Raw genomic sequence first — 25,936 nt, 5'->3', positions numbered from 1 at the left:
TCCCTTTTCATTGGAGGGAGGGGTACAGGGTGTAAAAGGGAGCAGACAACAGATAGTTAGTTGTATACCCACAAAGTCCACCTATATGGTAAGTGTAGTTTTTAAAATGGCAAAGATGTACGTTCAAGATAGGTGTACTGAAGTGGCTGGTAATTGTCATGTGCATGTTTGTCGAAGTATGTGCATTTATGTATGTGAACGTACATTTGTGTGCTTTGCTTGTGCCCCTGCAATGCATTGTCAGATGTTTAAAGAATGTACTGTGGTTCTGACTGTATAGTTTAGTCCCGAGTTATTGTATGCAGATATTATGTGTTGAGAGAGTTTCATTTCATCGTCATCAACCGATTTATCCTGGTCAGGGTTGTGGCGGGTTCTGTTCAGTTGGGAAACACCGGGGAAACACAAGCTCACAATTCCACAGCAAATAGTGGACCATATTTAAAGTAAGCACACTGGCTGCTAAACACATTTACCTCTCCAGCTTTAAAACCGGTAAAACCACAATTTAAACTATTTGCCTCAAAACATGTTTATTCAAAACTTGTTTATTTGATAAAATAAATGCAAACACAGACTAAAACTGCCCTATTTAAAGACAAGTAATAGATTCATGAGTAGGGAAAAAGCCAGAGACTCAACCTTATTGTGACTTGAGCAACCGAGGAGCCTGAAGAGTGACGTTGACCCCAGTTCAGATCGTACTTCAACACATCAAATATTCAACAGGTAGCTTGGCATACATTGGTATAAGACAGAGTGACAGTGTGCAGGAGATGGAAACCAGGGCTTTATAGAAAAAAAAAAACAGGTTTGTTTAAGTTACTGGCAAGAAGGACACACAGGAGTTAGTGTATGCGTAGGCTTCAGTAAGGTAAGATGTGGGCCATAATACAGAAAATGAACAATGTTGATCCGTGACGTAATCCTTACTGGAATAACTATAGCAGAGATGCGTAAGAAAGACAGGAGGGGTACAGTTCAGCGATCATGGCCACTGCTCATCTGACCGTCCTCAGACTTCAGGATGTTCAGGAAGAGGGGAATGCTCAAGGTACCGAACATGCTGTGACTGAAAAGAGTTGTTTTATGTGTTTGTACTGCTTTAGTGTATTAAATTGGCTTTTTTAGAAGTTTAGAACTGCTTTAGTATCAATGTATATAGCTGAATGTGAGCAGTATTGCAGTGAACTGAACCGCCAAGTTTTAAAAGTAAAAGCATCATTATTTTTTTTTACTATTAACTGACAATGTTGGCTTGCTGTGAGCTACTTGTATTAATGTTGATTGTTAAATGTAGCTATAGAAGTCTTCACATGACATGACCGAACAGTGACAGGTCACTTTTACAAAGCCATCTGTTGCTTATGTTTCTTAGATTTTCCTCTTTTTCTTGATCAAGTTGGATTTTTAAATTGGATTAAAGCATCAAATTGACCTGCTAACAGATCATTCATAACATATAGTAAATGAAGTTAAAAGAATATACACCATAACATAATATCTAGGAGGGGAATCCACATACTTTTGGCTATATTGTTTATTGTGTCAAATATTGAATGTTTTATATTAAAACAAAAACTTAAGATGTCAGTTTAATTATTTAAAAGCAAACTAGTGTACAAATACAAATTATAGGAATGGCTGAGCAATGATGATATTTAAATGACGAATATGTCACAAGAATTGCTCGAGTGGTACAGTGGTAAATTGACTGACTACCACTCAGCTCCATTGAAATCCCCAGCAGTGCTATCAGCTGGTTGGGAAGGGCCAGCTGATATAGCCCAACATGTCTCTATGTAGGCGCCCAATTGGCTGATAGCACCCTTGGGGATTTGAACTGAATTCCAGAAGTTTTGGGCCAGCGTAATTTACTTCTGTGCCACCCGAGCTCCCATCGTGATGAAATATTTATTCAATTTAAATGACTTTTTTTTAAAAGACTAAAACTTAATTTAAAAAAAAACCGTTGGATAAATGAATCCTGTTATTTATATCAAACACTTTTAAAAAATCAGATAAAGCATTTTATAAAAACCCTTGTCTGGAATGCTGGTTTTGTTTTGCAGTTGTTTGATTCCTAGAACAATATGTAATGCAGCTGTCTGGAAAAGGCATGTCCCGATAGCTCACAGTCCCACAGTGCCTTACAGAGAAACCTGAGCTAACCAAAAAGAACGGGTATGGGGTTACCACCTGAGCTAAAGGATACACCAGAACTTTGAAGTCTGCCCACACTGAGGCCTGGCATGCAGTTTACAATGACTGGTTTTATGGAATTTGTATTTAGTCTGATCCATAGTTATGGCTTAAATTGCCTATTGCAATGTTACACTATATGGCCAAAAGTATGTGGACCTGAACATGTTTTTGTTAGACACCTTATTTGAGAACCATTGCAATATTATTGTTCCATATTTTGCAGCTATAACAGCCTCCTCATTTCTCAGAAGGCTTTCAACAAGATTTGGAAGTGCCTGGGAATTTGTGCCCATTTAGTAAAAAAAAAGAGCATTTGTGAGAAGACTGCAGTCTGTACAGAGTGCTGTGTTTACTACGTTGCCCATTTTTTAAAATTAAATAAAGTATAAAGACAGCCAAATGTTTTTAACATGAGGCAGAAGTCAGATGTTTAACAGCCAGTTTGGTGCTGCTTCTTTGTGTATGACCTTAGTTCATTTGTTGAAACCATAAAGGCAAAATGAATACATACTAATTGGGAATCTGTATCTTAGTATCTCCTGAATCACCATATGATTTTCATTAGCTCTTCCAAACCCATCAATTCACTCTGACAAATGGAACTGCGTGTCTGCAGCATTTTATAGATTCTGGACTGCTGCCCAGCGCATACAGAGTTGATATCCAGTGTCTGTTGTAGGTGCTCTTACTTCAGCTGTTGTTGCAGGGAAATAGGAAAGTATTTAATTGTTTCCATTGCATTAATAACTGGATTCTACATATATAATAATAGTAAGTTGTCCTCCAGGCAGAATGCAATGCGAAATATGATGTTTTTAAAAATATATATAGCATAATAGTTTGAGTGAAAAGTTACATTTTGCCCCTAAAAATTTACATTAATTTCAAAACATGGTTAGTATTTGGGTTCTTTCTTGTTTTGCCTTAATTACAGCATTCAAGGACTCAAGGGCTATCATAATGGACAACTTTTTCAGTTTTGGGAAGGCCCTATTGTATTTATTAACTGTTTGCTCTTGGGTCTTGACTAGTACTGGTACTAGTGGAGTGTACTGATTTCTGACTTTAAACCACAAGCTGGAGTGACCGGAACTGTTGTGTTTAGCTTTGGAAAATTGTTAATGTCCCGTTTTTTTTAATGATCAAACTGTACAAAACTTATTGGAATGGCTGTCTGGCTTGTTGTGGCTAAACTGCAATGTGGCTAAGTGTCCATTTTCGAATGAAATACATACTTACTGTTAACCATTTTTAAAGGTTTCTCTTTACCCAGCGCAATGCAGTTGGCCATTCCGGTAAGTATAGGGTATTTTTTGTTTGTTTTCCATTCTTCCAAGCAGATTACAAATCAAATTGGCTTCTCTTGAGATCTGGCTTTTCTTATCGTGAGATCTTTATGTTGCTTGAGCTGATTAAGCCTTCTTCCTGTAATATAAGTCCAGTGATTGGACCATGTTGCAGACAAATCAAGTCAAACTGCAAAGAGATACTGGTATCCTGAGGCAAAACAGAGCTTGTATAATACATCTCAAAACGTTTGTCTTCACCACAGTTACCAAACCCAACGTGAATAATCATGCTTTATAAATCCGCTCTTTGCTATTTCGCTGCTGTATTTCCTTAATTAAAAATAGCCCTTATACTCACTTGTGGGCTGTGCAAACTCAGCAAGCCATGTTTGAGTTTGTCACGCTAAAGCTGAAACTATGCTGTATGTTCCAGTGTCAAACTGAGCATGACTGTTTTAATCAGACTATTAAAGTCTTACTTGGCCTTTAAAGATTGTTCAATGATTTTAGATTGCTTTGGCTTTAGGTCTAGATATTAACTTTCTCTTTAAAGCAGCAATTTTGGTGAAATGTTTTATGATCTTCATTCACCTTGCAATGATGTTTCTGTAGCAAAGTGACTATGTTAACCATGCATGTCAGTGTGGGTGGCCACATGCCCCACAAAAACCACTTTTTAACTTTATATGTACAAGCTAAAAGAGAGGAACAATACCGACCAAAAACATAAGCACACACTTGAAACAAGACTATGTCAAAACTATGTGGACACCCCCCTTCATAATTGAGTTGCTAACAGGAGTATACAGTCAGTTATTGAAAAATAATATGCTAGCTTTCTTTTTGAAGTTTAAGGAAGGCAGCTTCCTGTTTTAGCATGACTGTATATTTGTGCAGTTAACATGAGGTTCATGAAGACCTGGTTTGTAGAGTTGCTATAGAGAAGCCGAAGTGGCCTGCACAGAGCTTTAAACTCAATCCAGTTAAACACTTTTAGGATAAATTAAAGCATCATTTGTCAGGCAGTTCTTCTTGTCTAACCTTACAAATGCTATTTGACTGAATAATCATAGATTTCCAAGATTTTTATAGACCCAAATCGACATGGTGGCTCTGTGGGTGGCATTGTCGCCTCACAGCAAGAAGGGTTTGATTCCCAGGTAGAGCGGTCCCGGTCCTTTCTTTGTGGAGTTTGCATGTTCTCCCCATGTCTGCGTGGGTTTCCTCTGGGAGCTCAGCTTTCCTCCCACAGTCCAAAGATGTGCAGTCTGGTTAATTGTCCATGACTGTGTTTGACATTAAAGACTTGAACTGAGGAATCTTGTGTAACCAGTAATTATCTGTCCTGTCATGAATGTAACCAAAGTGTATAAAACATGACGGTAAAATCCTAATTAATAAATAAGTAAATAAGTAAATTAAGACCCAAATCTATATTCCCATTGTTAAATGGTCAACCAGCTTATGGTTGGATGTCCACATACTTTTGGCTGTATAGTACAGTATATTGCTTATGTATGTAATCCATCACACAACTGCACACTCCTAACATCTATAAAGCTGAAATGAGCTGGCACTTTTAACAACTGTCCTCTTCAGTCTAAGGTCCCACAAGCTGCTTAATCCCATGTTAGCACCTTTCTTAACCTGATCTAATAGCAAATGCCCAAATCTGTGTTAGCATTGAAATAGAGGAAATAAAATAGCTCACATTTCCCAGGAGAGCAATTCCATTTAAGAGTGCTGCTGACAGCATGGGAGTTGTAGTTCATCTGGTTTAGCAGAAGTTTATTGACAATGCTGCGTTAATAGAGGAAGTTCATGTTTGTGTGATCGTATTCAACGGATTCTTTACAAACACATGCAGCATGAAGCCAAGCAAGGACAGATAAGCTCTTCTGATCTCTCTCTGTATCACTCTCTCGTTTATCTTTATCTTTTTCTCTCTTCAGGCACAGAGCACAGATAACCTGGACAGTTCAGGGGAGTCTGCCACCCACTCGATTGGCACCACTGCCAATTTGAAGGGGAAGATGAGCAAGAGGTGAGGAACTAACTGTCACTTAACACTTCACATCTCTAACTGTCAACCATGCTTTTCAGCCAGGATACCACTTGGTGTTGGTGTGCAATGACGTTTAAATTGAAGGAAGGAAAGGGGTGGCTGAACAGCCTAGACATGGGAGGTACACTTGTCTGTGTGGTCTGTGTACTGGTCGCAAGCCCAGATAAAAAATAAGGAGGGTTGCTTCAGGAAGGGTATCCAGCATAAAAACTGTGCCAGTATTTTTTGCATGTTTATTTGCAGTGCACAATGTGCTCATGATGTTATCTGTGCAAATCACTCTTCAAATTGTAATTGTTTTCATGAATGTTTCTTTTCTGCAGGAGAGCAGACTAAGACTTTGTGTGGCACTTTGTAGGGCAGGGCACCTTTACAACATACACCTGAGCTTAGTCCAGAGCTTCAGAGATTCTAGCACAGAGTAATAAACTTTAGTAGTAGTTTAGGCAAATTGTGTTTGTCTATTAGGATTTAGTTAAACACCTACTGTCCCTGTGTGGAAAATGTAAATACCCCCTTATTAGGGCATATATACAGGATCTACATCCAGATAGGTCTCCTCGTCATAAGTTCTGCTGAAATCTAAAACAGGAAGCATTGCAGTTTCATTTCCTTTTACAAAACAACTGATAGCAAGATGCAAATAACCTCACAATGCAGATGACTATGCTATGTCCAGTACTCTTGTTAGTACTGAAATGCCCCTTCCAGCCTAAATTTAATTCTTGCACATTTTCAAATGGCACAAATTGTACACATTATCAGTGCTTTCATTTTAAAAATGTGTGCAGGGCTGTTGGTGGCTTTAGCTTACTTAGGAACTGGAAAGTGAAAACTAATTACATAATTTAGGGTTTTTTTTGTCTGACCACCAAACCAAAGATTTACAGTGATTTTATAATGTGATTACTGGATCTGTATGTTAATTGATCCAAAGTAGTCACTACATCAGTCTCATTTTATAAAAGCAGATTAAGGCTATGTCGTACGACTAACATAACATTATGTAATATTGCACTACATGACTGATCCCAAATATAACATCTTGACCTTCTTGTAACAGTAATTAATAGAATCATCATTTTATAAAAAAAAATAAAATATTTTAGAACTGCTGAGGCTTCATGTAACTCTGTATCTTTTAAACTGGTTTGTGGTGTTTGTTGTGGTATTTTTTGGGTCTCTCTCTAGGCTGTCTGTCGGTAAAGGCCACTTCCCAAAGCTTGTTGACTGTGCACACTTTCACTATGACAATGTCGACTTCGGTTCCATTGAGGTAGGTTTCACTATGGTTTGATGAGTTACAAACAAATGTTGTGTTTTATATAATACAATATCTGTGATGTATTGGCGCCGTCCAGGGTATTCCAGTCTGAGTCGCAGCAGGGTATTCCAGTCTGAGTCGCAGCAGGGTATTCCTGTCTGAGTAGTTAATTAATTGGGGTAATCACTTACACCAACAAGTGCAAACAAAGCACATACACTGTTATAAACTAGACTGATTCCTGAACTAATCCGTTTACCTTTTAAAACTTTTTGGGACTTTCTAAAACGTGCCCCAACACCAGAAGACTTTAATCTCCAACACATTCAAAACATCTGAAGCTCACACGAACAAGCCAAGTTTTAAAGGTGAACATTTACAAAAATGTACTTACCATAAGTAAGGACCTTCCCCAAACTATTGGCATTAAGTTGGAAGCATATCAGTTATTTGATTAAATATATAGACACTTGTTAGCACTGAATGTGGCTGAACTGCTGACCTGAGAGTCCACATACCCTTGGCGCTATGTTTTTGGTTCATATTACAGACGACTAAGAGACATTATTTATGATTCATTTCTTGTCTGTTTTACCATCGCTTTGTCCCAGTTAAGTTGCGGTGGGTTCGATTCATCAGGCGAACTCGGACAACTCGCCAGGTCATAGAGTAAAATTTAAAAGAATTATTTAGGAAATTTGGATGGGTATGTAAGTAAGAGGAAGCTGATGAGGTTCAAAAGGATGTGAAACGGATTGTATGTTATTGTTCGCAGGGACCTTCCAAATTTCCTCTAATTGTCATTTGACAGAAACAGAAACTAATATAAGTAGAAATCAGGCATTTTCTAAATCATTGTATTTATTATTTGTTTTAATTGTGTGTACTTCAGTGTATTTGTGTGTGTTTTCTTCATTAGCTTCAGTTTGCTAGTGATCAGAGCGATGCTAATTGGAGCTTGGGCAGTGCCAAAGACCTGGTCTTCCTTGTGCAGGTCTCCTGCCAGGTAAGTGGGCACAGCCTCATTAGCCAGAGATTATTAATAAACAAAGCTCTGTCTGTATACATGCATTTACTTTGCTGAAGGTGAACATATAAGGATTTGCAATTTTTTTGTCTAGACCCCCCCATCCTTTCCCGAATATAACTTAATGTGATCTCCTCCCCTCACTTGTGCAGGCAAACAGACCATTCCCAGGGAACGCATCTGCAACAAAAAGAGACCCCATCTGATCTTTCCTCCCTCAAACACAGTCAGTTGTTGTTAGTGGTTCTTTGAGTTTCAGTGGTGTTCTAGTGTGTTAGACTGCTGCACCACTTGCACTCTCTAAAAATGCAATCATTCAATTACCGTCAATGATAACATTGAAAAAACCCAGTGACCAGAAGCACCACATACATATTTTGTGATTGCTTAATGTACTGAATATCCTTTTAAAACAGTTCAACATGGATGAGCATGACTGTGTCCCTGTGTTCAAAGCAACACCTATAAAACAGGCTTAAAGAGTTTGCTGAGTATTTACTCTAGTGGCCTGCACAGACCTGTGACCTTAACCTCAGTAAGTAATGTTGTCCAACATTCATGCCTGGCCTTGCAACTGCTGAATTGCTTTTGACTAAATAGGCAAAGTTCCCACAGACACACTCCAAATAATGTGAAAAGCTTTCCCCGATGAGCAGATTGTAGATGTTGACCACATACTTTTGGCTGTGTAATGTATGGTTTATTCTGCTCCCCATCCCTGTTCATTTTTTGTACTCTTTTACTTTGCCCACTTTCCCCCACTCTCCCTGTCCTCCTCTCAATATGTAGGGTAAGATGTGGATGGTTCGGCGCACTTATGAGGAATTCTGCACCCTGGATGCTCACCTGCATCAGTGCATCTATGACCGTCGGTACTCTCAGCTCCTGCCCCTGCCATCGCTCAGTGAGATCGGAGAAAGAGTGGAGGTGAGTGGCCTCAGATGGCCCCATTTGTTTCTCGCTTCTCTCTTGTGTGTTAACTCTTCTAACAGTTAACTCTTCAGCTGTGCAGAATAGAGGTCAGGCGCATAGGTGGCACAGCTGTCTAATACGCTAACCCATCACCGCTGAGATTCAGAATGGCCAAAGCTTTTTGATGGATTGGCGCACACATCCATTTTATTTGGATCCTCGTTTCTTTTTTACACTTCTTGTTTCTACATGCTAATTAGTTCTTGCGCTATTCTCTGTACCCCACAATTCTGTTCATACTTTCTGTCTTTTTATCGGTCTCAGCTGTTTACCCCGATGCTCTCCGAGTACCTGAGTCGTCTCTCCATGATCGTAGACAGTAAACTAAACTGTGGACCTGTGCTTACCTGGATGGAGGTGAGACTTAACCAGCTATTTCATACCTAAATTAACTGTACATAAAAATGAAAATGCAGGTGGCATTCAGTTGAATTCTAATGATACACTAACTCATCACACTAATAATATGGAAAGGGCAGTGTGTTGGAGGGGGCATGTGCTAGCTGGTAAATGTCATGCAAGCAGCAGACGTGCACATAAAGGATGAAATCTAGATATAAATTAGGGGTGGAAGAATTTATTTTATGCTTTGCAGAAGTGCCACCTGCTACAATGTTGTGTGAAGCCTGTATATATAAATTACATAATGACTATTACCAGTACGGTAACCAGGTTACCATCTACTAACATGGCCAGTGTCTTCAGCTTCTTAAGTGCTGTATGTGTGTCGCAGATTGACAATCATGGCAATCGGTTTCTGCTGAAGGAGGAGGCATCTTTAAATGTCCCAGCAATCGCTGCAGCACACGTCGTCAAGCGCTACACGGCCCAAGCCAGTGATGAGATCTCCATTGAGGTAAGCGTGAAGCACATGATAAAAAATTCCCTTAAAGTCTGTTAACCCTTGGTCTAATTCTGCACACCTTGCTTTAGCACATGCTCCTCCTCCTGTATCACCATCTTCATCAGTTTTATTCCTGTCCTCCCTCTTCAGTCTTTGCTCCATATAAAGTAGCTTTTTCTGGGCCAGCGAACAGGGTCACCTGGCACATTTTGAGCTCTTTCTCTACAGCATTCACTCTCTGCCTCAGTGCTTTTACATGGACAAAATAACTGCAATTAAATAATTGAAAAAGCTCTACGTAGAGTCTACATAGAGTGGCGCATTGGTAAATAACACTACACCACTATGGCTGGGATCCTGGGTTTAAATCCCCAGAGGTGCTGTCAGCTGTGGGGGGTGTTAGTGCATTGCTTCAAGCAATTCTGGGGAGACCAGACCCATCCTGGCCCTGTTTAGGATAAAGAGGTGGTAAAACAAATGTAAAATAAGCGTTTGTTCAGAGCGTTTGTTTGTTGTCCAGTAGCAGACCGGACGAGATGTGTAGCAGAGTGTGTGCTTTTATTTGACTTACAGCTATTATGACTGGATAATGTTTGGTTTATCACCTAAACGATCTATATTTTGTCTCACTTTCTGAAGGTCGGTGATATTTTGTCTGTGATTGATATGCCACCCAAAGATGAAACCACCTGGTGGAGAGGAAAGCATGGCTTTCAGGTACTAGTCTCAGCATTTAAACTTTATCCTTCTGCTTCATCCACACTTCCAAGACTTCCAAGTTGTGAAAGCTAGTAGCATTAACATTAGCATTACACAATCTAAATCATGCTGACTGATTCCTGTCGGGTTCATCATTGACATTGTTAGCATTTTCAAATGGAGTAATATTCAATAAAAGTAATATAAGTAACATTCACTGAAACAGTTTAAAGCAACTGCCAGTAAGATCAGGCCTTGATTCGTCTCCTTTCTTTAACCCTAAAGGTTGGCTTTTTTCCTAGCGAGTGTGTAAAGCTGATTAATGAGGTGCCTCAGTCTGTCAGCACTTCTTCTGCTAAGATGGGTATGTACGGCTCATTATTTTACACTCACACTATATATTTGCCATTGTTACTTTATAATGACTCTTATTACTATTGTAGAGTGTGATTCAGTCAGCTCAAGGCCTGGAGTTCCCAGTGCACCTGGGCCACCTTCTCCCACATCAGGTAAGATAAATGAGACAAAAATATATATATAACGTTTCTTTACAGTTTTGTCTCTTGTGTTCGGAAAATCTGATGACCCATAGTTCTAGTTTGTTTCCCATCTAGTTCCTTGACTAAGTTTGGTCGTTGAGGAGCCAAAGTTGTGCTACTATTGGCCATGTAGTGTATGCAATCGTTGTTTATTTAAAATTTATTAACCTCAATTTTAGAAATTTTGTTGAATCTGTATGCTGCTTTTGTACCTTTTTTTTCCCCAAACTTTTCTTCTCTGTAACTTTCTCTCTCAGTTCTTCAGCCTTGGTTCCTAAGATTTGCTGGTAACACCTTTTACCTGAAATTTTAACACCTTTTCTCTGTTTTGTCCAACACAAGTCATTTCTTCAACTTATTCTAACAATGTGTTATGTCCTTAAACCTCAACAGAGCGCGTAACCAGAATTAAAGCCATTTATACAGCGAAAAGATTGTATAGAGAGCTAAATGGATTGTGTGGTGGAACAAGCAGCTATCTAAAGTCTCTTTATGTTAACCTGGGTAAAATGCAGAGTCAAATACTGAATTAACTGGTAACCTGGTATTTACACTGCTGTGCAAAAGAGCTATTCAGTATAAATCAGTTGCCTAAGTTGTTGTGACTGGTTTTTCTTGGTACAACTTAAGCATTGCTGTATAAATGAGAAGCTGTCTTTCTGTCTCTAGGTTATGACAAACAGTTGTTTTTTGCTGCTGATGTTTTAATGTCCACCTTAATTCCTAATTAACTTATTTGATCGATACATACCAGGAATTTATTTTGCTCAAAAAACACAAAAGTATATGGCCAAAAATAGGTGTACTACTGACCTTGAGCTTGTTAGAACATCCCATTCAAAAGGACATCCCTCATTTTAAAAAGGTTTTGGATTGTGTCTTGAAAATTTGTACCCATGTTAGACAAGAAGGCCTGGTTTACAAATTAACCAATTTATCCCAACAATGTTTTCCCACTAAAGTTTTTTCACATTAAACTATGACTTTATGACACAGTCATGCTGAGACTGACTGAAACCCCTAAACTTAATAATTAGTAGGGATCACCACATAATTTTGGCCATGTAGTGTGGATAAATAATAAAATTGCTTAACACTTTGTATTTACAGTCATAAAAATGTCTTTGTGGTCAGTTTTCTAGCCATTTACCCATCCCTTTCAATCTATTTAACCACCCATCTAATATGCTGTCAAAACCACTCTGACCAGCCGGGAAATGGACTCATGAGTTCTGTGGTGTCTGGTACCAGTACATTACCATCAGATCCTTCAACTGTTGTATGTTGTGAGGTAAATTGTCCTACAGTGTGTTGCTGTGCTATCTCTTCTGCGGATAAATGATGCACACATGCTCTGCCCTGTACAGGATTTTCCAGACCTGTCAAACTTCTGTTGTTGCGAAGGAGTTAGAAGGGCCCCATACACAAAAGGGATTAGTCACTGTGTTGTGACACATTTACTTTATCACCAGCATTAAATGTATCTGCAATTTGAGCCACAGTAGCCTCTCTGTTGGACAGTATCATATTTATGTCCTCTGGCATTAATGAGTTTGGTGGACCAGCAGCCTGTCAGCCATACATGACTTGTCCCTCTTCTAACAAATCACAGAATTTTTGATTTTGTGAAGTTTATCTTGCTTCTAATAGAGCATTCACTTTTACAAGCTTATCCAGATTTCATGTCAATCAGTGATTATGAGACTGAGCTAAAGGTGCATTAGGAATGGTCAGTTGTCATGTTTTCTTCACAGGTCATCCGCTCGTCATTACATTCTGCTATGGAACTAAAATAAATTACAACCATTGCTGCCAATTATTAATTCTCTTCCACCCCCTTGTGGCAGTGTCTAAGAAGCACGGCAAGCTGATGGGCTTCCTGCGAACCTTCATGAAGTCTAGACCCAGCAAGCAAAAGCTGAAGCAGAGTGGCATCCTGAAGGAGCGGGTCTTCGGCTGCGACTTGGGAGAGCATCTTCTCAACTCTGGCCAAGATGGTATTACGATGTAAAGGTTTCAAATGTGTAAAGTTGCTCGGACTCTTTATAAATGCAATAAAATCAATTTTCTATAATATTTTAGTTCCCCAGGTCCTAACAAGCTGCTCCGAATTTATTGAGCAACATGGCATCGTAGACGGCATCTACAGGCATTCTGGGATTTCCTCCAACATCCAAAAACTCAGGTCTGTTTGGCATCTCTGAGCACTTAACAATTCAGCAAAACCTAAATTATGTTCACATGCACAATAATAATGAGCTTTATTATATTTCTGCAATTTTTGATTATAACGTTTTGATATTTAATGTGTATAAATAGTTTTATGTAAAGTTTTGGCACTTTTGATCTTTTGATAACTTTAATAACGTTGAACAGCGCCCCTGTAGCTGAGAGGGTTAAGGGCCTTGTTCAAGGGCTAAAGCTCTTCCCCTTCAGGTTACTACTGTCTTTTATTATAGAAATGTAGAAAACATTATACAAAATATAGTTATTTTTCTATCTTAATAACAGCAACAGTAAATTCTGCCCTTTATTAGAAAGTTCTTGTCTTGAATGTAAGGTTTTTAGTAGCTGAAAGCTGCATGGTGTTGGGTTATGCAGCAAAACAGGGATCTGCAACACGGAAGTCCACAGCTAAATAGCTCTTATTAAGCAGAATTAAAGTTTTAATTTCTGTTTTGGTTCCTATTTTGGTTTCTGAGGCCTAGTTCTGTTTACTTAGGATTGTGTCTGATTCTGAAAAATGGGCTAAAGTCGTTGCTGCTAAAAGAATGTAAAACGTATTTCAGTGTAATATAATTTTGTTTAATGATCTGAAATCATTGTGTGATCAGAAAGATGGGATTTTCTTACACCCCTGTACATCTAATCTTTATGCTGTGTGAATGAAAGTGAAGTTAATGTCATTGTTACTCACAGTATTTATATCTGTGCATGTTTTGGGTCACCTACTTTGTTAAATAGGTCAGTCCACTCTACCACTCTGTGCTCTTTTTTGATTTGATTAAATTTGACTCTGCATGAGGCTTACAGCACCTAGCTTTTACTATTTTAAAAAATAGAAAATATATGTGTGTATATGTAATTTCATTGTACTTTTATCTTTAGGCACGAGTTTGACAGCGAGAATGTTCCAGACCTGACTAAAGATGTGTACATGCAAGACATTCACTGTGTGGGCTCTTTGTGCAAACTTTACTTCAGAGAGCTGCCCAATCCTCTCCTCACCTACCAACTCTACGACAAGTTTGCTGTGAGTGCACGAATGCTCAGACAAAAGAGTTTAGAAGTCAAGCTAGCCCAATTTAAATGGGCACTGCTGGTCACAAGCTGTAGTTATCATCATTAACATGGATTTTGGGGGCCGTGACACAAAGTTAAATGATAATACAGGAAAAACAACACCACCAATTTAATCATTTAAAAAAAATCATTATTAAACTTTAATTTAGCATTGAGCTTACATACACTTGAGATGTTAATGCTGATTTGTAAATGTTAAGCTTTTGATTAGCCACTCTGTGTGACTGCTTTTGCAGGATTGTATGGGAGAGATGACTGACGATGAGCGGATGGTTAAAGTACACGATGTTATCCAGCAGCTTCCCCCTCCTCATTACAGGTAAACTCTTTATCCTGTAGTTCACAGAGGATCACTTTAAATTAACCGAGCCTTACTTCACTTTTCTTCTTCACTGTGTTTCTGGAAGGACTCTGGAGTATCTTATGAGACACCTGGCATGTCTAGCTACACACAGAGAAGAAACAAACATGCACATTAAAAACCTGGCCATCGTCTGGGCCCCAAACCTGCTCAGGTAATCATTACACTCTTTCAGCATTACCATAGTGTTTGAGGGTGGCAGCAAGAAGGTCCTGGGTTCGATCCCCAGGTGGAGAGGTCCGGGTTCTTTCTGTGTGGAGTTTGCATGTTCTCCCCGTGTCCGCGTGGGTTTCCTCCGGGTGCTCCGGTTTCCTCCCACAGTCCAAATACATGCAAGTAAGGTGAATTGGAGATACTAAATTGTCCATGACTGTGTTTGATATAGTCTTGTGAACTGATGAACCTTGTGTGATGAGTAACTATCGTTCCTGTCATGAATGTAACCAGTGTAAAACATGACGTTAAAATCCTAATAAACAAACAAACCATAGTGTTTGGGTAGAATATGACTATTTGGTTTTTCCTGTCTTAAATTAAAAGATGATTTTTTATCCGGGGCTTGGTTTCTTTTCCCAAATGCAGTTGACCATCCAAGAGATGGTTTAGTGTCTGACATTTGATTTTCATTTTATGATCATCTGTCTAAATAAATGTTTAACTTTTCACATCCCAGTTGTATAGACGAGGAAAAATGATTTTTGTTGAAAACTGTTAATCCATGATGTAATAATGACCAAAAAAAAATCTACTAAATTGGTAATTCTGAGATTTGCTGTTCTGTGCTCCAGGTCTAAAGAGATCGAGGCAGCTGGACTCAGTGGTGCTGACCCATTTAAGGAGGTTCGCATCCAGTCTGTGGTGGTAGAGTTTCTGCTTACCAATGTGGAGGTGCTGTTCAGTGATTCTTTCACATCAGTGGGACGTTTCGGTTCAGGTAAATTTCAACCACATAAACCCATAATTTTTAATAATTCAAAGCATTTTATTTGGGGTTGGATACATAAGCAGTTTGTGTACCATTAAAGAGCCACAAACGGGGCGCTCAAGTAGTGCAACAATTGCAATCAAACGCACTTGCACATCACTGTGGAGTGTTCGAACTCGAGTTGGAATCTCTGTGGAGTTGGTAACCTGGCCAGGCATTCACACGAACACAGTTGATGTAGAAAAGGGCTCTCTTATTTCTGCCGCGGTGATATGCTATCTTCGGGACTGGTCTGGTAGTGGGGGTTTGTTAGGTGGATTTGACTCCTCACCATACTAATGATTCAAACAAGATAAATCTTAGCCAATTTGTGTTTTCAGTTTTTGCATCTGTACTGTGGCGAGTTTCTTCACAACTAATTGGCAATCCAGAACTATAAACTCTGAGTCTGGCAAGCTGCTTGACTAAAGCAGCATCCTAAATCAATAATGGTGCTCACCCCTCGTAGATAATCACGTCGGTGTAGTCACATACCAGGCTGATAGCACCACTGAGATTTGAAGCCTTTACTTCTGTGCCACTTGAACACCTCAGAGAAGATACTTTATTTATATTTCCTTTAATATGTGTATTGTGTGTCTGGTTTGCTTATTGTGCATACAAATATTAGCCATTTTGTAAAGGATGAACTAAGCATCACAAAGGAGTTTGGGATATGTAGTCAGCAATACATTATTGTGGCTGCTGTGAGACAACGCAGTATCTAAAAAAAACACCATATAACTGTCTCTTAATTTATTTCTTTTTTTGGAGGTAAGTAGTTGATCACTAATATCTTTTGATAATATTCAGTGTATGTGGTTAGTGTGTTGTCAAATCATAAGCTAATATCATTTTATACTATAGCAGCGTGTCCTACCATGGCTTATTACTTACTCAGGATCCATTAACGTACAGTCACACTCATAAATTTAAAACTCTCTGCACTTTGCCATGGAACATGTGTCTTTAAGGCTTGTTTTTTAATAAATCGTTTAAATCATGCACACCTACGACTAATAGAGTTCCTCCTGCTGACTTATTTTCAGTTACAGAGTAGTTCATTTTAGTAAAGCTGAAGTGGCTTTTGTGGTAGTTCATGGTGAAACAGAAAGTTTCAGTCTGTGTGTCTCTATAATGACAGGAGGCGTGGTGCGCAAGATCCCGCCCAGACCCCCGAGACAGAGGCTGGTTAGTCTGAAAGAGGCGAGGGGAAGGATCACTGTTCCCACCCCAGCATACAATGAATCGGAACTGCGCCGCTTCTCTGTTATATAAAACTCACTATAGCTTGGGCATGTTGACTGTAAACATGTTTTAAATACCCAGAATTCTCTGTTTGTCTTTTTGCGAGAGTTCATGCTGTAATGTTTTTGTATTCTATTTGTTATACCTAGTTTTTATATAAAGGATATGAATTTGCTAGGGTTTGTGGCAGATGAAAGCCAGACATTTTTATTTGTAAATGATTTTTCTGTTGTATTTTATTAATGGGAAAAAATAAATGCCTGTTTTGAAATCCAGTTTTAAATGTTTATCTATATTTTGCTTGTTGGCTTTGAACGTAATTCAGCGAAGCTTTTATTATTAAGTTTATTGTTAAGTTTAAGGAAAAGTGGAGCTCAGTGTTACAGATTGGTCTTTGAGACACGGAGGTAAAGCTCTTTGCATTTGTGTCTTGTGCGTTTGCTCAGCTGATGTTTGCATTATTGGTTATTATTGTTCTTTTAAGGCCTTTTGCTTTTCAGTTGCCTCTATTGTAGCAAGCTAAATTTCTTTATTCTGATGTTGTCTGTTGCTTTGTGCTTGTCGTCTTCATTGTGTTGATAAGCAAGGCTTCACGTCCAGGTTGGCTGACCTGGTTTTATCTGTTTGCTTACTGTCCTGAAGAACTTTGCTGGTACAATTTGACTTGTGTTGATGGTGCCTGCTAAGGAGAGTTTTGAGAAACATGTTTAGTTGTATTACAGAAAACAGTAAGACAGTGTGGTTCAGTGGTCAGTGTCGCTGTCTAAGACGAAGGAGAAAGGTAACACATTATTACTTCAGCTGAATTTGTGCTTTGTGTCCGCTTTGTTTAATAAGGTATAATTGCTAAAAAAATTCACATCAGATTGCTTTAATGCTACATGCTTTTCAGTTTTTGCGTCTGTAAGTTTCTTTACAGTTTAGTGTTAAGTTTTAAGAAAGTGAAAGGTAATACGTTTATCATGGTTTTATTTGTGTTTTATGTGCTTGCAAATGTCCAGTTTTCTATTGTACTCACAACCTCCAGCGTATGCACTCCAGGGAGAGTCGCAGGCCATCATATGCTTCTTTTGAGATGTGCGCAGCTAACCAGCCGCTTCTTTTTACCAGACAGTGGCGGATGCCTACAGAGAGCTGTAACATGTTCGGATAGCACGCTATGCTCTCTGTATTCCTCCACCACTTTTGTCAAAGCCGAAATCAGAAGTAGATTTGTTTTTAATTCGGTCTTTCCTTACCTCAAACACAGCCAGTTTTGTCTGTACATCAGGCCAGTGGCACTGCACCACCTGAGTGCCATTCTTTCAGTTTTTGTGTTAAGCAGAATTTCCTCAGTGGCGACTTTGTGCCAGGGTGTTTTTCTGTGACTTTGCTGTGTTCATTACTTTGAATCTGTTTGATAATCCTGGTTTGTGTGTCTGCTCACTTTGCTCAAGATTATTATATTATTAAGGTCAGAAGTTTACTTTTATAAGGAACAATTTATTTCTGATTTCTGCAACATTTTCTCCCCTGTGACTGAGTGGAGAAAATCACAAAAATATGAATTTGTTTTTACCTATAAAGTTAAATATTTAGTCTTTTTTAAGTATTTTCCCCAAATGCTTTTGGATTGGGATGTTAAACAAGCTCATGGTTTGGTGCAGAAATCATTGAAATGATGGTCATTCCTTACAAATGTACATACATTGACTTGAACTTAAACGCCAGCTGGGTTATTCCTTCTGTTCTAGGCTTCCTAACATTTCCTGTCTTCTTGAATCAGTCTCATCTATGGCCAGTTCCTTCTCGCTACCTGCAAATTGTTTTCATCTTCGTCTTGCTTTTCTTCTCTCAAGTCATCTTCGCAGAGTCTGATTTTTTTTTTTCTACTCTTGGATTTTTTTTTTTCAGCTCGGGAGTCCCTGACCAGGCCTAAATCCTTTGTGTCCACCAGACTGCTGTCTCTGGAGGAGGCCCAGGCTCGCTCCCAGGCTCCTCTGCTCCTGCAGGGACCTTCTCACCCCCTCCAGGGCCGCTTTCACACTGTGCTGGAACATCCTGCTCAGAGGTATAATGTGTAATACAGTTAAAGTTATAAAAAAAATACATTTAACTAATTTTCATAGTGACACTCATCTTGTAAGAAGTCATCCAGTGATAACCCTTATTAGCTTAAAATTGTGCTATGGCTAAAGCCCTGTGATGGAACTATTCTCTGTCCAGTGTGTTCCTGCTTTGTGCCTAGTTTCCTGGTGCAACCAGACCTGCCAGGCACTGACCAGGATGAAGTAAAAATAAAAAATTAAATAAGATATATCTGAGAGTTCTTTTTGCACCGTAGAAAAATAGGCCAGAAGATGCGGAAGGCAACTGGAGGGAGCTGGAAGACCTTCTTTGCTATCGGGAAGCCGGCAGTTGCAGGCCGCCGCAAGCCCAGCCGGATTACTTCACTGTTTCAACCCTCCACCTCTCACGCAGGTAATTTCAAGTGCAATTAAACATCATACATACAGTATATTAACAGTGAAAAATGAAATTAATGTTTAAACATTGTTAGCAATCATTTTAGCATCCAGTTGTGTTGTAAATGAAATTATAGTGAAATATTTATTTGCACCTGTGTCGTGTTATAGGTTGTAGGGTGGACAGTGTTACCCTGAGGTCAGCCAAGAGTGAGGAGTCACTGTCTTCCCAACACAGCGGTGCAGGTATGAACAAGGCTTATTAACTGACTAAAAGGAATTAAAGAGGGAGGATGATGGGTTGCACTAGTGAAGGATAAATTGCACTGGGCATAGCGTTTCTCTCCGGACAGGATACGGCTTTCTCGCCTAATGCCTATAGTTCTTGAATGTACTAATGTACTGTCTAAAAAACTCATGGCCACATGTCCACTTACTTTTGGCCATTTAGTGGATTACTATACCTTCATCTAAATACAGCCAGTCTGGGATAGTCATAAATTTATGCACAGGATGTTACGACAGACTTGGCATATAACCGAATACAAGCCCTGCTGGTACAGGACTGTGTGTCATGTTGTTTTTTACTTTCAGGTCAGGGGAAGCTACAGCGCTTGCGAAGGCCCCGCTCTAGCAGTGATGGTCTCTCCCTGGCCGCTTCCATGGACCCTCAGCTCATACTTCAGCCGACTCCATCTCAGATCACACCCAGCCGCTCTTACGACAGCTTGCTTCCTGACCAGGCCCGAGACGGCACAGAAGAGGATGATGACGAAGGTGATGAAGAGGACGTCTACGTGCTGCCTGATTTCTCTCAGGACTCTGCTTCATCCTGGATGGCCGAGGACGTGCCTGACTTTAGCCCTACCTTTCCAGATGAGGGGCCAATTGGAATCGGAAGCAGTTGCGCCGTCGTCCCTGGAGGCAGAGAGTCTCCACCTCCAGCCACGCCTCCTCCCTACCGTCGCCAAGGCCACGCCCGTTCTGGAAGTCAGCGCTCGATTACGGAAGACCCGGACTCAGTACTCAACCAGTCAGAGGTTGCAGCACGCAGGAGTCTCATTCTAGCAGCAGCCGCCCCAGTGCAGCAGGTGTTGTGTCAGCACAGACCTCAAGCTGCTAATAACCCAACCTCCAGCAGCAATCAGCCTGCAGAGTCAAGCGTTAGTCCCTCCCACAACCAGCCGCCTGCTCCTGCAGTCTCTGCTCCCTCTGCTCAGCCTCCACAGGAAAGGCGCTCATTCACCAAAAAAGTGGTACACGCCCTTTCACCTAAAGCACCAAAGTCGCCTCCACTGGACATATCTGACCCCATAGCCATCAGCGTACCTGCCAAGGTGAATTCACTCACAGATATTTGTTTGTTCATTCTGTGGTGTGCATGTGTTCACCAGAATTTCTGCACATCCATTTTTGGTTTTTAGGAATTATATGGTCCTACAAATCCTGGAATCACAGTTCATATACAGTATATTTTAGCTGACTAAAACTGACTGTGGTGTTGGTGTATTAGATTCTATAATGTTCTTTAAGTTGTGGCATGGTCTCTTGACTTCACATAAGTGATTGATTTGTAGCTGATAACCTCTCTACATCCACATTTTAGGAATACACTGTGGTCTTACGAGTACTTGTATCACTGGCTTCCACACACCACGAAACATAATAAATCCACTCTCGTTCTTTGACAAAACAGCTGGCAAAATGTGTAAGCTAAACGCTTGCTTCTTGTTGTACAGCCATATGTTTTGTGTCTCAGATGAAACATTAACCTATATTCTCATTTTGTTGAGCTGTATATTTATGGCATCTAGTGAAGTAGGCAGCATGGTATCGAGACGATTTAAGGGAATCCTTAGCTGTCTGGTGAAAATTCTTGCACACTCATCTTTCCATGTTATTTTATCCAGTTTTTAATTCAGTTTAATCATTGATATTAATAATTTCTATCAACTTGAGATGAAATTAGGATTTGAATGTCACTGATTCTAAAGACAAAAGCTTATACAAAACTGCCCTTGGACTTTTTTATGAGTCCATTTAAGGTCAACTATTTTTCCCCAGTTGGTTCGAGATTTATTGTGTGTTGAACTTCAGATAGTCAATCAAGGAACTATGTAGGTATTTTTAAATAAGAAAGCCAACTCTACTTTCTTACTCTACTTGGCGTAAAGGCCAAGGGCGCAAGCTTAAGCTGAATGCCCGTGATCTTCGATCCCTCAGACGGCACTGCATCAAGAACCGCCACTCAGCAATAGCTGATATGACCACATGGGCAAGGGATTACTTTGGCAAACCTTTGTCAAGCACAAGTTACATGCACAAATGCCACTTAAAACTTTACTGTGCAAAAAAAGAAGCTATATGTTAACCATGTCCAGAGTGCCAGTAGAATAATTAAGGCTTAATATTTACCAAAAATAAGCATAAATAATAAAAAAAATAATAACCTTTCAGGTGCTGGAAATGATTGGTGGACGAGCTGGTGAATTGCAGCCAGGGACTCCTGGTGGTGGACCTGCCCAACCACCCCAAATGATATCCATGCTACTGAGATCTTGTGATTTCCAGCTCACAGAGAGCTGCCAACAGGAGCTGAACAGCAAACTGGGACCCGAAGGCAAGATCAGAGGCCCAAGTAAGTATTTTTGCCCCAGTCTAGCATGTCTTACATTTCAGCAATGTATTTTTTAGATGTGTAGGAATAATAAATGTAATGATTTATGTGAAGGCATGAAAGGAAATGTATATTTGATCCACAAGGTAAAACTTCACGAGTTTAAGCTTGTAGTAAATTGTCGTGTAAACTGTTATTGAGTAGAACCTGGTCTTCTGCAGATAGGGATATATACTAAGCAATTATATTGCTTTACCAGCAGATGGCAGTGTTCTCATTCAAATATAATTTTTGTGACATGACTGTCAAACAAACATGTTCAATGTAAAACAATGTACAGTATCTTCCCTGTTGACTAGCAATCTTTACTTTAAAACAGTTAAAATTCTTAGCATTCATATTTAACGCCTATTATTAACTTGTTAATTTATTTTACTTATGGGAAATTATGAAGACTGGATTATAAAAGGCTTACTGTCAGTTTAAATCAGTGCACCCCTAACTGCCACTCTATATCTTTGTAACTTTCTGTTCTCCCAGGCATTATTGGTCCCAGTGGTGCTCCACTGCCATCCCAGAAGCCTCCTCCTCCCCCCCCTAAAAACCCAGCACGTCTTATGGCCCTGGCACTTACTGAGAGTGCTAACAAAGCTCTTCGGCAGGGTGCATCTCCTCCCTACCGCCCCCGGCAAAGTCCACCTAACTCGGGCGCCCATTTCCAGCGATCCTTATCTGCAGACGCAGGGGCTTTGCTGTCCTCAGATGCTGAGCCGCTCTACTCCACTGTGCGCCCCCTGTCAGTGTGGAAGACCGAAGGCGAGGGTGAGGCTAGCGCTGCTGGAAAGCCTACAGATGCAGCACAGGAGCAGGAGCCAAGATCACCTCCAGGCCAGGTCTGCTTTTCTATCTGTACACATCAAAGTAAAGCATTTTCTATACAGAGTATTTTTTTTTCTTTTTGTCTCCTTGAAGGCCAAACCTTACAATCCTGCAGGCCCTCATGGCCACCTTCAGTTGTAGCATCTACGCATTAGCTTTTGTACTTTTTCTTTGACCTTGCATCCTGCTGCTTTATTTCAGAGTTGTGTTGTTTCTCTGCCTTTCAGGACACTGGTACGCTCTCCTCCGACACATCAGCTTCTGATTCTGGAACATCTAACACTGAATTGTCTGCCAGCAGCTCATCAGGGGAGCAAATCCAGAGCCCTATTTACAAAAACAAGGAAACACTTTCTCCGCCCCCAAAACAGCCCCCAAAACCCAACCCATTATCCAACAGTGAAGTTCCCCCACAGAGAAAGCCCCCAGCCTATGGCCGCCAGTTCTCAGCTCCACACCTTCAGCAACAGAAGCCAGCCTCTCAGTCCATGTCTTCTAACCAAGCTCACTGCCAGCTCCTGCACTCGAGGTCAGAGAGTTCCCCCTTGGCACAGGTACAGGCTTTCCAGCCCACACACCCAAACATGCCCCCAAAGCTGGTGGATCTCCCACAGCAAAAGGCTCCACTCTCCAAGCCTGACCGACATGACTTAATGCGCCGCTCCTTGGACGCTGGCCGTATTCGACGCATGGTGGGGCCTTCTCATGTCAACACTCCACTTTCAAGGGCTTATTCTGAACGCATTAGCAGCACATCAGATGCTTTGTCTCGCTTTCATGCAGCTAGAATAGCCAGTCAGGCCACACAGGCTGTACAACAGCAGGTCCAAGTTCAACCGGCATTCTCATCTTCTGATGACCCCTCCAATATGGAGAACTTATACTATGAGATCACTATCCCTGAACACCCACCTAGCTACCTCCAGCATAGCTACCAGAACATGAGGCCTGATCTGGATGGCCACTTAAGGCTTTTGGACCCAGCCAATCATAGACCTCAGTACAGGGGCCATCCTCCACCCTATTCACATGTACAAGGATCCACTAAGGCTTCTCAGCTTTGGTCTTCTGAGGCCCCTCGTGCTTGGGCAGGAGCTCACTCTCACTCTTTTTCTCATTCTCGTTCTCACCATCACCCTCGTAACGATCCGCCGGGCCCCCGTGGCCATCCTCGGCTGCAGCGTCAGACCTCCTCTTCAGTCAGGCTGACACACAGTGAACTGCACCCAATCCCTGCTGCCACTGGATCAAGCTCGTCTGTGGGGTTGGTGCCCTTGTCTGTTCACCAGCGAAGCCACCACTACCCCCTACGCTCACCTTCTTCCAACATTTCTGCCTCCCAGCTTCACCCTTACTTTGAAAATGGGAAGGTGTGTTATCGGCAAGGTTTTGGGCAGGAGGAGGTGCCACCGAGCCATTATCAACCTCCTCTGTCAAAGTCGCCGCAGGCCTCACCAATAGAAACACAGAAAACAACTTCTAAAGATGAACCAATCTATGTGAACTACCCCTTCATTAGACCTCAAGTAATGAATGCCAAGACTTGGCTGACAACAGATCTGGATGGAGATGTCCAACAGGTTCCAGAACCTCTTACACCCCCTCCTGAGCTTTCTACGGTAGATGAGCAGTCTTCAAATCAAGCTCTTGATCATGAGGGTCCCACAACTCATTTTAAAAGCTTAGTACAAAATGATAGTACCTCAGATTCAAGAGCACTGGAGATGCCCACACCATCTGCACACTTCCGCAGCCACTCAGACCCTCAAAGTTCTAGCTCAGATCCTAGCCAGGCATTGACCGCGAAGGACATTGCTTCGCTGTTGATCGAGAAGCTAGCAGAGGATGAAAAAGAAGGCCAGGGTGTGGCCACATTGTCTAGTCCATTTTCCTCGCCTCATGTTGAGTATCCCCCTAACCCTTACCCCAGCCAACAGCAGCAACGCCCACCTCCCGCCTACAACATATACAACCAAGGAGCCTCTCATGGTCATTTCAAAGGCCAGGGTTTGCCACAGGAAGCCTCAGAAGCTTTCCAGCGACAGGATCCCATGCGTCGTTCATCCAGTGCTCAATACAGACAAGCTTTTGACGTCATGCCAAGTGGTAGCCAAGTCCTAAAGTTCCACCGAAGCCAAGATTTAATCCCAACTTCCCAAGCAGAAAGTACAGCTTCTAACCCCTACGCCCAAAGACCTCACTGTCAGGATCCAACTCCAAGTTCCCAGACACACTCAGACACACCTCCTTCATCTACAACATCCTTGATGGCCTTCTCAAATTTAGCATTTAACGCACCAAGAGGATATACCCAAACAGCAGTATCTCCACATAACCAGTACCCATACCAGACAGGTCCCGTGCTTCCTCCATATCCCAATGCACCACGGAGGGATGTGATTATGGATCCTGCTCTTCGACCTCCAAGTCTTCACAACCAGAGTGACTTGAATCGCCAGGGCAGTCTGTCAGGACCCAACTGGACCATTCACACTGAGGGCCAAACCCGCAGTTATTGTTAAAGCACAAACGAATAGCAAGGGTTATAATGACTCAGACTGAGGGTGGGAGAAATGTTATATCCCCACTGCTGTTCATTACTGGACCTTGAAAGTAAAGAAAGGAAAGATGGACAGGAAGGGTCTGGCATGAAGGTAAAGAGAATCAAAGATGTGAACCATAAAGTGGCTTAGATAATGCAAACATTCCAGAAGACACTGTGTTGTCCAGCAGAGGGCGTTAGAGAGTTGTATGGCTGCTGTCCTCTGAAGGGAGTATCAGGTATATGCATAGTGGTGTTTATCTTCTTAAGGTACTTTTTTCAGTTGAAGTTACTTTAAGAGTACTTTCAGTTAAATAAAAAAGAGCTGTACAGAGAAATAAGCTTAGTATTTTTTTTCTTTTTTATTAGTTCACGTTAATCTTATGCTGCTGGCTTGTTTTGAAATGTTCTTCAGTATTTTTTTCTTTGTAGCAGTCTGAAATTTTAATTTTTATGGCTTTTTAATTTTTTTACCTAATTTAACTCCATTGCAAAGAAAGCATGTTAAGATTTTTACTTTATTTTAAGAATTGTAACAAATAGGATTCTTATTCTGTTTTAATTCATTGATTTTTTGTGTGTGTGAGTGAAAGAGAGAGAGTGAGAGGGCTCTCACAGTAACCATAACACCACGAATCCATTGGTTATAGTAATTTCATTCAATTTTTTAAAAC

The 25,936-nt window shown here is 40.7% G+C and overlaps 1 protein-coding gene across 1 annotated transcript in view; it reads left to right on the top strand.

The window, feature by feature from the left end:
• Positions 1 to 25,646, top strand: part of arhgap33 (Rho GTPase activating protein 33) — a 38,549-nt gene extending 12,903 nt beyond the window's left edge. The window contains exons 2-23 of the mRNA XM_062985646.1: positions 5,447 to 5,538; positions 6,751 to 6,835; positions 7,743 to 7,829; positions 8,640 to 8,777; positions 9,087 to 9,179; positions 9,556 to 9,678; positions 10,306 to 10,383; positions 10,651 to 10,729; positions 10,809 to 10,874; positions 12,752 to 12,901; positions 12,987 to 13,089; positions 14,013 to 14,157; positions 14,444 to 14,526; positions 14,615 to 14,722; positions 15,357 to 15,502; positions 18,674 to 18,830; positions 19,104 to 19,240; positions 19,396 to 19,470; positions 19,819 to 20,561; positions 21,682 to 21,862; positions 22,382 to 22,734; positions 22,948 to 25,646. Of these exons, the coding sequence (XP_062841716.1) occupies positions 5,447 to 5,538; positions 6,751 to 6,835; positions 7,743 to 7,829; positions 8,640 to 8,777; positions 9,087 to 9,179; positions 9,556 to 9,678; positions 10,306 to 10,383; positions 10,651 to 10,729; positions 10,809 to 10,874; positions 12,752 to 12,901; positions 12,987 to 13,089; positions 14,013 to 14,157; positions 14,444 to 14,526; positions 14,615 to 14,722; positions 15,357 to 15,502; positions 18,674 to 18,830; positions 19,104 to 19,240; positions 19,396 to 19,470; positions 19,819 to 20,561; positions 21,682 to 21,862; positions 22,382 to 22,734; positions 22,948 to 25,242 (5,517 nt within the window). The 3' untranslated portion in view covers positions 25,243 to 25,646. The remainder of the gene's footprint in view (positions 1 to 5,446; positions 5,539 to 6,750; positions 6,836 to 7,742; positions 7,830 to 8,639; positions 8,778 to 9,086; positions 9,180 to 9,555; positions 9,679 to 10,305; positions 10,384 to 10,650; positions 10,730 to 10,808; positions 10,875 to 12,751; positions 12,902 to 12,986; positions 13,090 to 14,012; positions 14,158 to 14,443; positions 14,527 to 14,614; positions 14,723 to 15,356; positions 15,503 to 18,673; positions 18,831 to 19,103; positions 19,241 to 19,395; positions 19,471 to 19,818; positions 20,562 to 21,681; positions 21,863 to 22,381; positions 22,735 to 22,947) is intronic.
• Positions 25,647 to 25,936: the final 290 nt, after the last annotated feature.

Source organism: Trichomycterus rosablanca, chromosome 23 (genome assembly GCF_030014385.1).
Source record: "Trichomycterus rosablanca isolate fTriRos1 chromosome 23, fTriRos1.hap1, whole genome shotgun sequence".
Lineage (NCBI taxonomy): Eukaryota > Metazoa > Chordata > Actinopteri > Siluriformes > Trichomycteridae > Trichomycterus > Trichomycterus rosablanca.
This window is presented reverse-complemented; position numbering and strand designations above follow the sequence as displayed.